Raw genomic sequence first — 14,948 nt, 5'->3', positions numbered from 1 at the left:
AACACACACGCATATCTTACAAATTTACATATATATGATTTATAATAGAATTACGTAAAAAAATTTCTTTGAAACATATTGATACACATATTTGTTCAAAAGACATATATATAGACACATATAAATAGAGGCAGATACATGTAACCTCAGCATTGGTATCTCAAACAAATATATGCCATCTATCTCTCTCTCTCTCATCACTATTCTCCATCTCTTTCTCTCTCATTCAAATGTCAATAAACCAATATTCAAGCGAGTTCTACTACCATTCTCTCATGTGGCAACAACAGCAGCAACACCACCATCAAAACGAAGTCGTGGAGGAAAAAGAAGCTCTTTTCGAGAAACCCTTAACCCCAAGTGACGTCGGAAAACTAAACCGCCTAGTCATCCCTAAACAGCACGCCGAGAGATACTTCCCTCTCGCCGCCGCCGCGGTAGACGCCGTGGAGAAGGGATTACTCCTCTGCTTCGAGGACGAGGAAGGTAAGCCATGGAGATTCAGATACTCTTATTGGAATAGCAGCCAGAGTTACGTCTTGACCAAAGGATGGAGCAGATATGTTAAAGAGAAGCAACTTGACGCCGGCGACGTTGTTCTCTTTCATCGCCACCGTGCTGACGGTGGAAGATTCTTCATTGGCTGGAGAAGACGCGGCGACTCTTCCTCCTCCTCCGACTCTTATCGCTATCTTCAATCTAATGCCTCGCTCCAATATTATCCTCATGCAGGTACCCTTTTTCATTAGTTCTATAGATATGAATTTTTTTTTTCCCTTTAATAACGTAGACTTTTGGACGGAATTCCAGATTATCCCCACAATCTGTGAAAATAGGATATTTTATCACACAAAAAATCAATACCAACTACAGTGCTAATATTAGTGAACCATATAGTTAAATAGTTAACCCACTAGATATTAGCAAGATTTAAGAAAGTCCTTTTTGTCAACGTATAGAGGCATTATCAATGCACATATTGGGTATATAACGAAATTGATAATATTTAACGAATCATGTAATATTTTTTTATTCAAATTAAAAGTAACAAAAAAATCTATTGTGAAAATATTTTTCATGTAATATATGAATTTACGTGAACATTTGAACTACTCTTTTTTACTTGATAAGTTTGTGATGGGCGCGTGAGGGTAGGGGCTCCTTAAAGTAACTAGAAATTTAGAAGAGGAGTACAAATAAAGAAATCATGGAAACCCATAGGAACAGAATCGGATTCGTATTATCAACGCTGCGTGACATCTGTTGCGTATCCTTGCACCTACTCTTTATTCATTTTCATTTTTCATATATATGAGTTATATACTTATACATTCGAACGGTATCTTGGACCAAAACCGGCATGCACTCTCTCGCTACATGTTCCAAATATAACCATTCACTGAAACTCTGTCTAAGACACAAAGTCCAACACCCATCATTACAATAGTCTAGAGTATACATTTATTTGGAAAATATATATACATGTGTGATAACCATCTAAGATACAAATGTAAGTGGATATAAGTATGATGAGTATAAATAAACATGACGTGTCATTGTGATAACGCTTGTCATCTGAGTACCAAATTGGAAAAAAATTCTGATAAAGTCTTGTTCCTTTTGGGAATTACATGTCATAAAGTCTATGTAGTTATCCATTATAGATTCCTAAACCTTTTTTGTTTTAAAAAACCTAAATATATTTTTCTACATTAATTGAGATGTTAATTAACTGGATGGCAGGGGCTCAAGCGGTGGAGAACCAGAGAGGTAACTCCAAGACATTGAGACTTTTTGGAGTGAACATGGAGTGCCAGATAGATTCAGACTGGTCCGAGCCATCCACACCTGACGGTTTTACCACATGTCCAACCAATCAGGACCAGTTTCCTATCTACCCTGAACACTATCCTCCTCCGTACTACATGGTACGTTTCAATTATTATTTTACAATAAACAAATAACTCCATACATTTTCGTTTTGTTAAGAGTCTGAGTAGAGTAGTTATAGATCAAAAGTAAATGTCCAAATCACTCAAACCGACGTTTTATGTTTCTTGTCCACGCGTTTTCATATTGAGATAAAAGTTATTCGAGTTGGTTTGACATTTTCCCATTTATAATTACCATGACGGTACTCTATCTCTCGTCCTTTAATTTATGTGGCCTTATCAAATTAATAAATCAATTTTTGTTTTTTTATACTGAAAGTAAGAAAAGAACAAACGGTATACACAGTTTCTACTTACTGTTAACATATCACGCCGAGTAGTCGTTGTAAACTTATCCTACAAAAAGTTAATAAGCCATTGGTCGAAGAAAAGAAACTTATCCTACAAAAGTGCCGTCCACTATTGTTATAATTATCATGACTATTATTGCTATTACTGTAATAGTTAATTAGTGTTTGTTATTGTTAAGGCACGCACGTTTTACATTTCTGTCATATACTTTTAGTCTTCAAAATAAAAATTTTGACAATTGAAAAATAAAAATTGACAATTCCGTCAATTTTTTCTTCCAAACCGAATTATTCATAAGCAAGCATAATTGACGTGTCGAATTTTCGTGTGTAAGTTGATGAATGATGAACATATAGACATATATGTTTTGATCAAAAAAAAAAAAAATAGACATATGTCTTGTTACCGCATCTATTATTGTTTTGGTACCGTTACCATATATCTACTTTGACAAATAAAATATTTGGATTGGACCCATCCTGCATGAGGTGGTTGCCCCGATAATAAAGACATATCTTTAAGTTGACAACAAAAGTCAAGAAAATGGAAATTATATTTGATACTTTTGCAGGGAATCGTACAGAATTAAGCGTTTTTTATATAATAAGATTTAATGTTATTTTGCAGGACGTAAGTTTCACAGGAGATGTGCACCAGAGCCAACAAGGATAGAACAAATACTTCACATCTGGTCCTTGTGTTTTAGATGTTGATCCAATAAATTAACAAGCTTCATTTTGTATTACTTATAGCAAAATCGTATTGATTCTTCGTTTAACCTTTCTCAGCTTCCACTCTCTTCTTTTTGTCCTTCTCTATGTATTAGATTCTTTCTATTAGTTAACAATTGTACAAAGTTCTGGATATTCCAAAATCATATTTTATATATTAATTCCCAATTATATCGAGGCAAATATCAATAAATTATATCCATATATATCTTGAAATTCGGTAAAACTAGTCTAAAATATCATTGATGTAGCAAAATACACCATGGTTTTAAAATTTGAAGATTATATTTATCTTAAATTAATTGACTGAAGTGTCAGTGATCGACAGAAAAATTAGTACACCTAAGTCAATTTTCTTATAAGAATAAAAAAAGAAACTAAATAGTAGTCAAATTAAACACATTCGCACAACACTCGATTAACAAGTTCCTCTATCTTTCATGGGTACGTCTCGGCGAATTTATAGTTCGCAACATCCAGCTGTGTGATAGTTCTTGTTGCTGGTATAATAGAGGTTACAACAGAATAATTAGAAAGATTTTTAAAAGGTTCGAGAATCCTTTGCTTCTACAACGGCTTCTTACAACTTCTTCGTGGGCGTAGAATTGCATCAAGCCCACTATTCTCTTTAAATATATTATGTCCTTCAAAGCCCATTCTTTACAAAAAAAACCCAGCTAACTGAACAGATTTCAAAAACCGGACTAAACAACTTTAGTTTACAATATTATATATTTTATGCCATGTTAAACTATTGTATATACAAAACACATAGGAAAAATATTCAGGGATAGTACTAAAAAAATTTATGTCACAAATATAGATTTTAAAGATCAAAATATTTTATTAAAGAGGCAAATATACGCTTATACCTATAACGTTAACTAATCTAAATCTTAAGATTTAGAGTTAAAGGAAGAAGATTTGAGATTGAGATTTAAAATTTTATAAAATAAAAATTAAATATTAAAAATTTGAAAATAAAAATTTTAAAAATAGTTTCAAAAAGTATTTTCGAATTAAAAAAAGAAAAATTGAAAAAAATTTAATTTTTTTTATAAAAAAGTTTGAATTTGAAATTTAATTTTTTAAAAAAATTTATTTTATTTTTTATATATCTAGAGTACTATGGTCTTTTACCTATTCAATGAAACATTTCGATCATTGTTCTCCTTGTGGTCTATTTTTGTGACCAAAATTTAAAAATATTCTATTTAGGAGAATTACCCAAACACATATTAATATACTTTTGAAGTTAATATCTCAAATTTACAAAACTAGGGATGAATCAAAAGATTTGAAAACCAATATATTTTGTAATATTTTTATATATTTAAATTTATGTTAAATTACTACATATATATCTTATTTTCTTATATAAAACAAAACCGAATAATATTCTGTTTTTTAGAATCTCTTGTATTTTCATTATTTTATATTGTTGGAAACCGAAGAATCTTTCATTTTGTCTCAAATTTCAACATATAGATTTAGTTTCGCGTGTTAAATGGATCGAATTTGAAATGTTGTTTACCACAAGGACATGGACTTAATTGTCTTTTGTTTTGTTTACATTTTGCTTAGCTTTTACCTAGTTTTCTTTTTGAGAAAAAAGCTTTTAAATATATTCTTGCCAATTTTTTCATTCCTTTTTAAATGCTATATTAGTTATAATGTATTTAATGAGTTGTAGCGATAAATGAGTGTTATCGTATTTATAATAAACACACAATTTAGGGGGCGACTGGTTTTCCCGCTATCACCCGCAAACGCAGTTTTTGCGGTTGGTAGTGGTTGTCGGCGGTTTGCAACAATCACTCAAATCGCTCTAAACCGCTTCAAACCGTTCCGAATCTCATAAATTCAAAAGCTGGCTCCAGCTAGCGTTTGCGGTTGTGGGAGGGTAAATTTTTTTCTTTTTTTAAAACAATATATATACAAAAATAAAAATATTTAATAAAAAATTTAAAATTGAAATTATGAAAATATTAAAATACATCTATTATATTTTAATTAATTTTATAAAATTTTATAATAAAAACAATTTCAATAAATTTTCAAAAATTAAAATTATAACTTTCTAAATATATGTAAATATTGTTAATTTATAAAATGTAAATATCTGTAAATATTGTTAATTTATATATGTAAATATAAAATTTATATTTAGAAAGTTATAATTTTATGATTTTTGATATTTTTATAATTATATTAAATGTAAATATTGTTAATTTATTATTTGACTATTACTGCATTTGGTATTTAACCAGTCATAAGTCACCCGCAAATCACCAATTTTTAACCGCAGTACCAGTCGTACAAATCTCTTAAAACCGCTAGAATCTGCAACCGCCCGCATCCACAAACTCCCGCAACCGCAACCGCTGCGTTTGAATCAGTCAGGCCCAGTGGCGGAGGTACCATACGATCACTTGGGTCAAATGACCCATGTGAATTTTTGAATTTTTTTTTTTGCATGTATTTCCTATAAAAACATATGATTAATTTTGCTTATTGACCCTAGTAAAACTCTTGTATCATCAACTTGACCCCTGTGAAAAACATTTCTCCCTCCGCCACTGGTCAGGCCCTTGGTGTTTTGAATTTTTTTTTACATAATCATCCTGATTTTGTAGAACTATAGGTTTTAAATTTAAAGAAAATGATAAGAGCCACAAATTGAGATAATCTTCTATGTAGTGATCATATTTTAGTTTTTTTTTTTTTTTGCATGTCATTGTTTGTTCCGGTTGAGTCACTCACTGAGCAAATAGAATTCTCACGAATGAATGATTAGAACCACAAATACCTTAGTTAAAATCTTGTAACGACTTTCGATGGGTTACCTAACCACACGGTTCATAAATCGCGCCACCTCATGTCATATCATATATAGAAAGACATTTGATAAAATCATTAGCAACCGATGAATCAATAATATATGATTATCAATTAATAATTTATAAGGAAACATGTAATATAATGCAAGGAATGCATACATACATGACGCAGATGGGTCCATCCCCAAGCCATGCACCCATGTGCTCTTCATTCAACGGAAGGTACGGACGAATTTTGTTTGATTCTTGCTCTGGTAATATGTATCGTTTAAAATATGTAGGTTTTATTCAGAAAGGAATATGCTGGAGTATTCATTTACATGGACGGTTACTACAGAGCAATTAGTAATTACGATTGACTACATTAGTGTGTACTACAGACTGCAATTTTTTTGAGAATTTTTTTTTTGGCATAATTTTTATATTAGAAAATTATCCAACCTAACCCAAATTGTGCTAACTCAAAGGTTTTTAATATTGCTACGTTTTTAATGAAAAACTTAGGATGTCACTTAGATATCATCGGTCTGAGAGAACATTGTATCTCACAAAGTTTTGTTATTAATTATTCCAAGAAACCAAAGATTGGTATTAAAAATCATGCTCAGCTTAGATTTATGAAATGAACAGCGTGAATCATTATGGCCAAAAGCTTAGGGTATAATCGTAACATAACAAATGGACTGGAGTTTAAAACCAGGGTTGTTTCTCTGGAACAGTGGCTAAATTAGATAGCAGCTTAGTTATTTTAGTTAATTTGATTTTCTGCTTAATTACTTAAATTTCTTTGTCTTTTGAAAGATAATTAAATGATGTTTTAATTTGGTGTTCGGACATAATCAAGCTAGATAGATACAAAAAATAATCTTATTTAATTTAACAATATCAAATAATCAATGTTTTCATAAATTTGTTGAGATCTACCGGAAATAAAAGTTAAAAATAGTTTCCTTAGTGTTTATCAATTTTTTAAATAAAATATTAATAATCAATAACAACTTAAATAAAAATAGAGAATATAAAATATATATAATGACTTCTACGACTAGATAAACATTAAGACATTACGAATTTTACGATTTTGCTTCATCTTTTTCTTTTAGGAGATCGTGTTGTTCTTTGAGATCATGTGAGCAGAGGTGTGTAGGTCGGAGGCTCATGTCCAGTTTTCGTATATCATAGATAAAAAGATATCGCATCCAAAAAGGATCCAAAATATTTTTGTCCACAAAGACAAAGGTCCATTATATGTATTTAATTTTCTTAGATTGGTTGTGTGATTCAGTAGATTGTTAGGAGACGCTTGATCAAAACGTCGGTTTCTTGTTACCTCATTATTATGTTTTATATCCCAAATCGAACAAGTTCCGGCTATAGAGGGCATATTGTGAGTGATTTGATCAAGTTTTGTTGATATTATACGGTGCAAGATCCACAACGCATATAGAGCATACTCATCGTCGGATACAGTCGTGTGAAACATTAGTCTTAGCCACCAAAATTTTTGAAATTCTTTTACATGAAAATAGACTCGAAAATTATTTTTAAAAAATGTTGAATTTTTTTAAGAAATATTTATAACCCTGAAATCCCAGATCTGGCACTGGGCACACTTGTTGTTATGAGATGTCTTCGTGATTTTGCCAAAAGCATTTGGGATTGCTTTCATATATTAATCTTAGATTTCTAAAAAAAAACATTCTATATTTTGGTATTTTCATGGATGGAACACTCTCACGAGTGAACTATGTCCATTAGGGCCACTAAAGAGAGACAATAAGTCAATAATGTCCCAAGGAAATAAGGATTAGTTAGATAATGGTCTCTTGAAAGCGATAATCTTAATATTTAATCATTCTTGTATATTAGAAGATCAAAAACATGACATTCTCCAACTTCTGAGCTACAAATATTATATCTTTCCTATTCGTGACACCAACGCACTGTCCCCTCCTCCCCACTTTAGTCACGTCGCTGCAATTTCATGGACCCAAAAACAATAACATTATAGACAATGTCTTAGGATATCTCAATTATTGTTACAACATGTGTGTTCTAGTCATGGATTTGTTTCAGGGTAACTTTTTATGTTAAAACCTCGTTCAAATCCCAAAGATATGTCTGCATGTTATAATGGAGAAGTAATCGGGTTTCGAGCTCGTGTTTTTTTTTTCTAGACCAAAACTATTGATAGAAACACTGGTTTTTGTAAGCATAATATATAATTCGAATTATTTGGAAATAAACTAGTTAATTAACTTATAGAGGAAAACATTTAAATTTAAGTTACAGGATGGAACGAGGTAGTAATTTTTCTGGAGTGTCTTAGAAAACGGTTTTTTTTTTCAAATATATCCAAAATTGGTGAGCTAAGCTGAGAATAATATTACTATATAGGTTTGTAAGTTAGTAGAATCAGAAAGGAATCATGATTTTGATATAGCGATGAAGAGAGAAGGATGATAGATTTCGTAGGAAGTGGACCACATTCTCTCAGCTGGTGCATGCCACCAAATGGTCCATTTCTTCTGCTCGTCTACCACCACCCTCAAACTTTCATAACGAATATTTTCTACTTCCAAACATTTTAATTGTTTACTCTCCTTTTTTTTGTACAAAAAAGGTGGTTTCACCTCTTTTTCGAAAACCTAAACATTGTACATAGATTCTCCCATCGTAAATTGAACCTATATGGTGGTAGTTACGGCCGTAACCCATTTACCACTAGACTACTTCAACGTTGGTTTAATTGTTTACTCTTTGTAAAAGTATGTCGGAACAGTTATGAGTTCACAAAATAAAATAAAAATCAAATCCGAGCATTGATTTTTTTTTTCTCTCTTTCTATTGCCTTCAACCTTATGGACCTAACAAAATGATTTATCTCGAGTCAATTTTTAGGACAATAAAATTATTACAAATCATGATTTATCAGTTTCACTTTTAGGAATTTGAAACTATGATCTTTTTTTTTTTTGAAACTATGATCTTCCGCCACACTATATTCCATAATTATTAAGAACTTAACAAGAGAAATAAAAATACGAAAGTGTAGCCACAAAATTAGCTCATTTACTAGATAACTTTTCTACCAAAAGACAAAACAGAAATCTTCTAAGACATTTAGGATAACAAAACTAATCCGATCATTCTATCCTTCTTGAAAAAAGAGGGTAGCTTTCGTAGAAGCACATCTCATCCTTTTCGAAGGCGTATAAAACATTTCAATCCAAATATATTATAAAAGTGTAGTTTAATAAATACGATGGAAAACATTTTTCTATCAATTACAACACTAATAAATTAAGTATTTAGCAAAAAAAAAGGTAACAAAAGATTCACCTAAAACTTTGCCATTGTACTTCTTTTAGCCTATACGATTCAAATGAAATCCCAACATTTAGCTAATTAGCTCATGGTGAAGAAGAAAGAGATGGGGAGACAGTTTCTTTCGTTGGCACTCAATCTCTTGGCTCTAACAATTTTAGCCTTTATGATGCTTCTCCTGGATTTCATTTAACAAATCGCACTTTTTTAGATAACAGTATTCAGAACTCAATCCCAAGCATAAATGTACATTCGCCACTGGCCTTCCAAGCTTTGTTTTATAGTTACTGTTTCTTTAAGTACTTCACAAACTGTTGAATCCAGAATTTATAGATAAAAAGGAATTTGTTGGTAAATAAATTACAGATTTTAATTAAAAAAAATAATGACAAAACTTTATTAATAAAACGAAATAATATAGTTAAAGCGGGAAATAATGGTTATCTAAAGAAAGTGTGATTTGTTAAATGAAAGCCAGGAGAAGCATCCAAGAAGCCTATGTTATAATTATAATTTATAAGACATACAGCTACGCATCATTATCCTCGTTTTAAGAATCCACATGATTTGTCTAATATCTCAATTATAATTCTATAACTATTTCGAAGCTTCTACTTCTATAATATTAATCGTCTGTTTAGATGGTTTAAACTTTAAAATACAGATATGATCATGATAGAGATATCTATCCTGAGTATCCTCCCGTGTAGCAATCTCCTTTCTAGCGACGCGTGAGAGGCATGTGAGTGAATGGTACGCTCAAAATGGACTTTAGGAGACGCTCACAATCTCACATGGCCCGGCCTTCTATATAATACAACTTCACTGACGAACGATCTATTGTGACTATACCTAATTTTTAGTCATGAATTTTATTTACGTTAACTACTGGCTACTGCATTCTACAGAGAGAAAAAACTAATTCAAATATACTTTTATTATGGAAGGATTAAACCACTGAAAAGACTATCTATTCTAACAATCAATGTAGTTTAGACCATATTCGTTTTGATGCGGCAAATACAATCAGCGATCAAATTTTGTTTTGTTTTTTGCATAGAAAATCTAGTGTTAGTTGATAAATATTTTACTTATCTCCACTTTTGAAGAAGAAATATATGGAAATGCTAAACAAAGTCAGTATGGAAGTAAATAAATTTTTTGAATTGTTCAATATGAAGAAAATTAGAAATTTGAATTGTTTATGGACCAAAATTTAATGTGACCTAATATGTTGTCTTTCCATAGATATACAATTACGTTTCCATGCCCCGTGCAATATAGTATACATTCGTAGCCTCCTACCGAGTACGGAAAGCTTCGATAATCTTTTCGAAACCACGATCATTGACACTTAGCTAACTTTCAAAATAGTTAAAGTACTATTATTTCCATATTTGCCTGTATATTCATCGATAATGTAGCACGGTAAACGATGTTTGGCAAAAATTTACAACATCAAGATTTAGACCCAATAATTTGTACATAATACAATTGAATATGCTAGAATCAACCATGTAGCAACCTTTCAAAAAGCAAAGTTTAAAATATCCAAAAAGAAAGTTAAAATATTTTTAATAAGTCTAAAAGAGTGAAAGCTCTGGAAAAGGATGACGAAAACAAGAAAGTAGTATCATTCATTATAATAAATACGAAAACAACTTAACCGGGGAAAGGTACTGAATTATATTGAATGAACCCCAACCAAACAACATTAAATTTTGAAGACATTAATTTAATACAACCAAATAAAAGAAAGAAAATTAAATAAATTTATAGACGTTAAAATAAGTAAAGAAATAGACCCCACCAAGCCTCTTCCCCTCTTCAAACCCTTAAAATCTTCCCTCCCTCACCCCATTAACTCTCTCAGTTTCTTACTTTGAAACCAATCTCCAAACATACAAAGGAAGAAATAATTTTTTTTCTTGTCCTATTTTTCTTTTATCAAAGAACATAAAAAGAGAAAAAAAAATGAAGCTCCCATTTCTAAACAAGAACAACTCTTCGTTTTCTTGTTCTTCAAATTCAAATTCAGTTTCATCATCAACAAATACCACTTCATGGCCATGGCCTTCTTGTCATCAAAAACCTAAAACCATATCTTTCAGAGCAACCATCACTTTCACCAACCCTATCCATGACCAAGACGAGGATGAGCTCGACCCACCTGAGGGTACTGAGTCGATAGAGAGTGTGATAAAAGGGCTAAGATCATCAGAGAGACTCATCTTCGAAAGTAAAGGAGAATCCAACTCTATACTCGAAGAAGCTACGACTAAGCAAGAAGAAGAAGAAGAAGAAGAAGAAGAGGAAAGTTTCATGCTCTTGTCCTTGGAATCAGACGACCCTTACTCTGATTTCAAGGGATCCATGGAGGAGATGGTTGAGGCACACGCGCTTCACCACGACTGGAAAAGCCTCGAGAAGCTTCTCTTACAGTTCTTGAAAGTCAACGCCAAGACCAGCCATCGATACATTTTCGCCGCTTTTGTCGATCTCCTCTCGAACTTAACACTGCACACGAATGAACCCATCAATATCAACATTTCAAAAGAAGAAGTAGAACGCGCCACCGCCGGAGAAGCAAGCACTTCTTGTTGTAACAGTGTGAGTCTTGGCGAGTCTCCGTTGTCTCCTTTGTCACTCTTCACGTCGTCTTCTTCTTCTTCTTCTTCTTCCTCCGATGAGACTTCCTCGACGTCCGTACGATTCTTGCCGCTGTCTTCTTTGTTAGAGATGGATGAGAAACCTAAAGACATTTTGGTTTAGAATGCTTTTCTTCTTTATTTCTATTTTTTGTATAATTAAAATTTGTGTAGGATCGTAACATTGACTACCCTTAATATTTTATATTGGTATATGTTCTCTTACGTTATAGTTTTTCATTTATGTGGATTTTTGTTTGTTAATGTGAGGATGATGATAGTTGGATCGGACCATTTTATTTGATTCAAACAAAATCAAGTCACTTGAGCGGTAGTTGATATAACTTTTTGACACAATGTGCATAACAAACATATTTATAACATTAGCCTTTATTTTCAATAAGGAAAAAGACAACAAAAGTAATCATAACTATAGCCTAGAGTGAATAACTGTAGTATTAGTTTTTGTTAGTTAATAACTATAGTTGTTGTATTTAACCAATTTCTTAAGACAGTATTTTTCTCCTCTGAGATTTTGGCAATTTTTGGATGAGACCAGACAAAGTTTGATATAATAATAAAAATTTAAAACTTTGTTTGAACGTTTTAGCAAAAAAAAAACTCTGTTTGAACGTTGGATAAGCAAGAACGGAAAACAGCGAAGAGATCTTCGCTTCAACGGCAGGTTGGCCTTTAAGATGAGACATGTGGGACTGTGAACTTGTGACACAATCCTACGAGATTGTCTCCCTAATGTAATTTTATACACACGTAAATAGTGATAACAAATAATGATGATAATAATAGTTGGGATGCTACACTTTAATTAATCTCTGACATCATGTTTTGATAGATCTTATCTGAGCCATTGGTTTTGAATTGTACAGTCGTTTATTTATATGGCAGGGCATTTTTTTGTTTTATAGGAGACTTGGTTCATAGTAAATCCAAAATAATTGTGACTGCAAAGTTACCCAGAAATGGAGAATAATACAAAATATTAGATGCTGTAAGATATACCTGCATCTGTCGTTATAAAAATGGCCCTGCGCATCTCTGGTTCTTTTTAGTTTTAAATCTTCCACGCATGTCTAAAACTTTTAAGAACCCATCGAAGACACTAGTCGGATAGGTAGTTATAGTTTAATTACTATATAATTTTTTTTTGTAACACAATTACTATATAAATAGAATTGAAAAGGTTGTAATGGTTTAGATAACTACCAATTCATCGGTACTTTATATTTGTGTCTGCCTTATTAGTTTTAACCGTTTGTCCCTGCTCCAACTTTTTCAACTCCGTCTACATACCATCTATGAGAAAAAAAAATTAAAACATAAACATAATTTAAGCAAATAAAACTAAACTCGAACTAAAGCGAGAAATGATTCAACACACCATAAATGAGCTGGAGCAGAAGTTCAATTTATGGAAAAAAGGGCATTCTATCTTCGTTTTAAAAGCTCTTTTTAAAATAAAAATAAATCTAACTTTTACCACATCTTGATTCTTGTAGATATCTGTGGACTCACATTAAAGACGTTTATCCACGAAAAAACAGTTTCATAAGTGAAAATATCAAGGTTTAAGTTGCTAAACTTTCTTTTGCATAAAAACAATTTGAAAATTTAAGGCTCGACCCCACGGCTTTTAGTGTTGGAACTATTTTTTGAACATTATGAATAATGTATTCATATGTCAAAAAAGAAGTTTTATTTGAATGAGAAATGGAGGTCTAATGTGTGTGATTTGAAAAACTTGTATAAAGTAGCAAATACACACATTGGATATTTGAAATTGGATTTGGGTTTTTTGATTTGTTAGTTGGACTTCATGTTCATTGACTTAATCTTATAAACCAAATATATGTTGATCTTTTATATTGATAAAATATAAAAAAGAAATCAATTTTAAAGTATATTATTTTGTTTGAATTAGTCAAAACAATAATAATTTTATTCTTTAATTTTTTGGTCAAAATGTGGAATAAATTCACATAATAATGACAAGAATTAAAAACTCCATTAGTGCACTATGGAGGTTTCATTTTTTGTGTTGAAAAATGAAACTTGTGCTTCTCATTATATTTCTATATAAAGGCTTGTGAGCCATTTAGAAAATACACACATTCATACAATCAAGAACATTTCTCCCACTCAGAATAGTTATGCTAGTATTTTTTATTCTTTTGAGTCTGAGAGTACATCACAGAAATATGTTCGATAGATTCTGTTTTTCGGTGATGGTAAACAGAAACAATGCTACAGTTGTATCTTGGGAATCTGAGCGCCATAAAACCGTCACACTACGGGGCGTTTAAAGATTTAAGGAAAGAGATTAACTATCTCGACTCTGCAATTCTTTTTTATTTTTATATTTTGGTATTGAAATTTTAGTTTATGTTCTTATTATTCTTTACAAATATCAGTTGTCCTATGGTAGTAAAATAAGGTTCATACACTCTTAAATCTTTAAATATTGTTTATGCTTTTGCACTAACAATACTGATATTTGTTAAAAGTTATTGTTTTTTTTTTAAGAACAGGTTAATCGACGGTCTCGAAACAAAATCTGGATTTGTGTTTTCTTCAACCAGCTTTTGAGATTGTGTAAAGCTTGTGTTCTTGAGCTAACATTATTTTTTGCAGGATCGGTTGAATTATTTAAAATAATTCTCCTGCACTTACGTGTTTCGGTTGTGATTTGCATGATTTATTGGTTATTAGTTTTATTCCTGTTCAGTCAATAGCAGTGATCGATCTTGTTTTCAGCACTAATGATAGTAACACTGGTTTAAGTTTTATGAAACTAGTCAACAGGTGCTGATCGTGGGTTCTAGCAATCGAACGGGAAGATAAATTGCAGGTTGTGGTGTTTGATTATTGATTATATTAAATTGCAAAATTTGATGATTTAAAAAAAAAAATTATGTCAGTTTTTTATCATTTTCAATATGTTTTTTGAAAAGAAAAAGAGAAAAAAAAAAACTGATGTAGATTTTATATCCAACCGTTACAAATTGCAAAGGAAAAAGGTTTATTGCTTTTGGTCAAAGATATGTTTTAACTATTGATATTTAATTAGTAAAACAATATGTGGAATAAAACGTTTTTCTGGATTACTTATTGTGGAGTTGTTGTTTAAACTTTATTAGTCAT

The 14,948-nt window shown here is 31.3% G+C and overlaps 2 protein-coding genes across 2 annotated transcripts; both read left to right on the top strand.

Annotated features, from left to right (window-relative positions):
- On the top strand, nt 1–3,142 carry LOC106450219 (B3 domain-containing protein At2g36080-like). Its single transcript, XM_013891868.3, has 3 exons — nt 1–732; nt 1,744–1,928; nt 2,871–3,142. The coding sequence occupies exons 1-3, from the start codon at nt 231–233 to the stop codon at nt 2,913–2,915; spliced, it is 732 nt and encodes a 243-aa protein (XP_013747322.2). The 5' UTR covers nt 1–230; the 3' UTR covers nt 2,916–3,142.
- A 7,434-nt stretch (nt 3,143–10,576) lies between these two features.
- On the top strand, nt 10,577–12,083 carry LOC106450220 (transcription repressor OFP15-like). The gene has a single exon (XM_013891869.3). The coding sequence runs from the start codon at nt 11,116–11,118 to the stop codon at nt 11,911–11,913; it is 798 nt and encodes a 265-aa protein (XP_013747323.2). The 5' UTR covers nt 10,577–11,115; the 3' UTR covers nt 11,914–12,083.
- The last annotated feature ends 2,865 nt before the right edge of the window (nt 12,084–14,948 follow it).

Source organism: Brassica napus, chromosome A4, assembly GCF_020379485.1.
Source record: "Brassica napus cultivar Da-Ae chromosome A4, Da-Ae, whole genome shotgun sequence".
NCBI classification, from domain to species: Eukaryota; Viridiplantae; Streptophyta; class Magnoliopsida; order Brassicales; family Brassicaceae; genus Brassica; species Brassica napus.
The sequence above is the reverse complement of the archived record's forward strand: the minus strand, read 5'-3'. Positions and strand labels throughout refer to the sequence as shown.

Excerpts from the sequence above, each read along its gene's own strand:
- LOC106450219 (XM_013891868.3), top strand. The coding sequence starts at position 231 with ATGTCAATAAACCAATATTCAAGCGAGTTCTACTACCATTCTCTCATG. Across the intron at positions 733-1,743 it reads CCAATATTATCCTCATGCAG|GGGCTCAAGCGGTGGAGAAC; the intron begins GTACCCTTTTTC and ends ACTGGATGGCAG. Across the intron at positions 1,929-2,870 it reads ATCCTCCTCCGTACTACATG|GACGTAAGTTTCACAGGAGA; the intron begins GTACGTTTCAAT and ends GTTATTTTGCAG.
- LOC106450220 (XM_013891869.3), top strand. The coding sequence starts at position 11,116 with ATGAAGCTCCCATTTCTAAACAAGAACAACTCTTCGTTTTCTTGTTCT.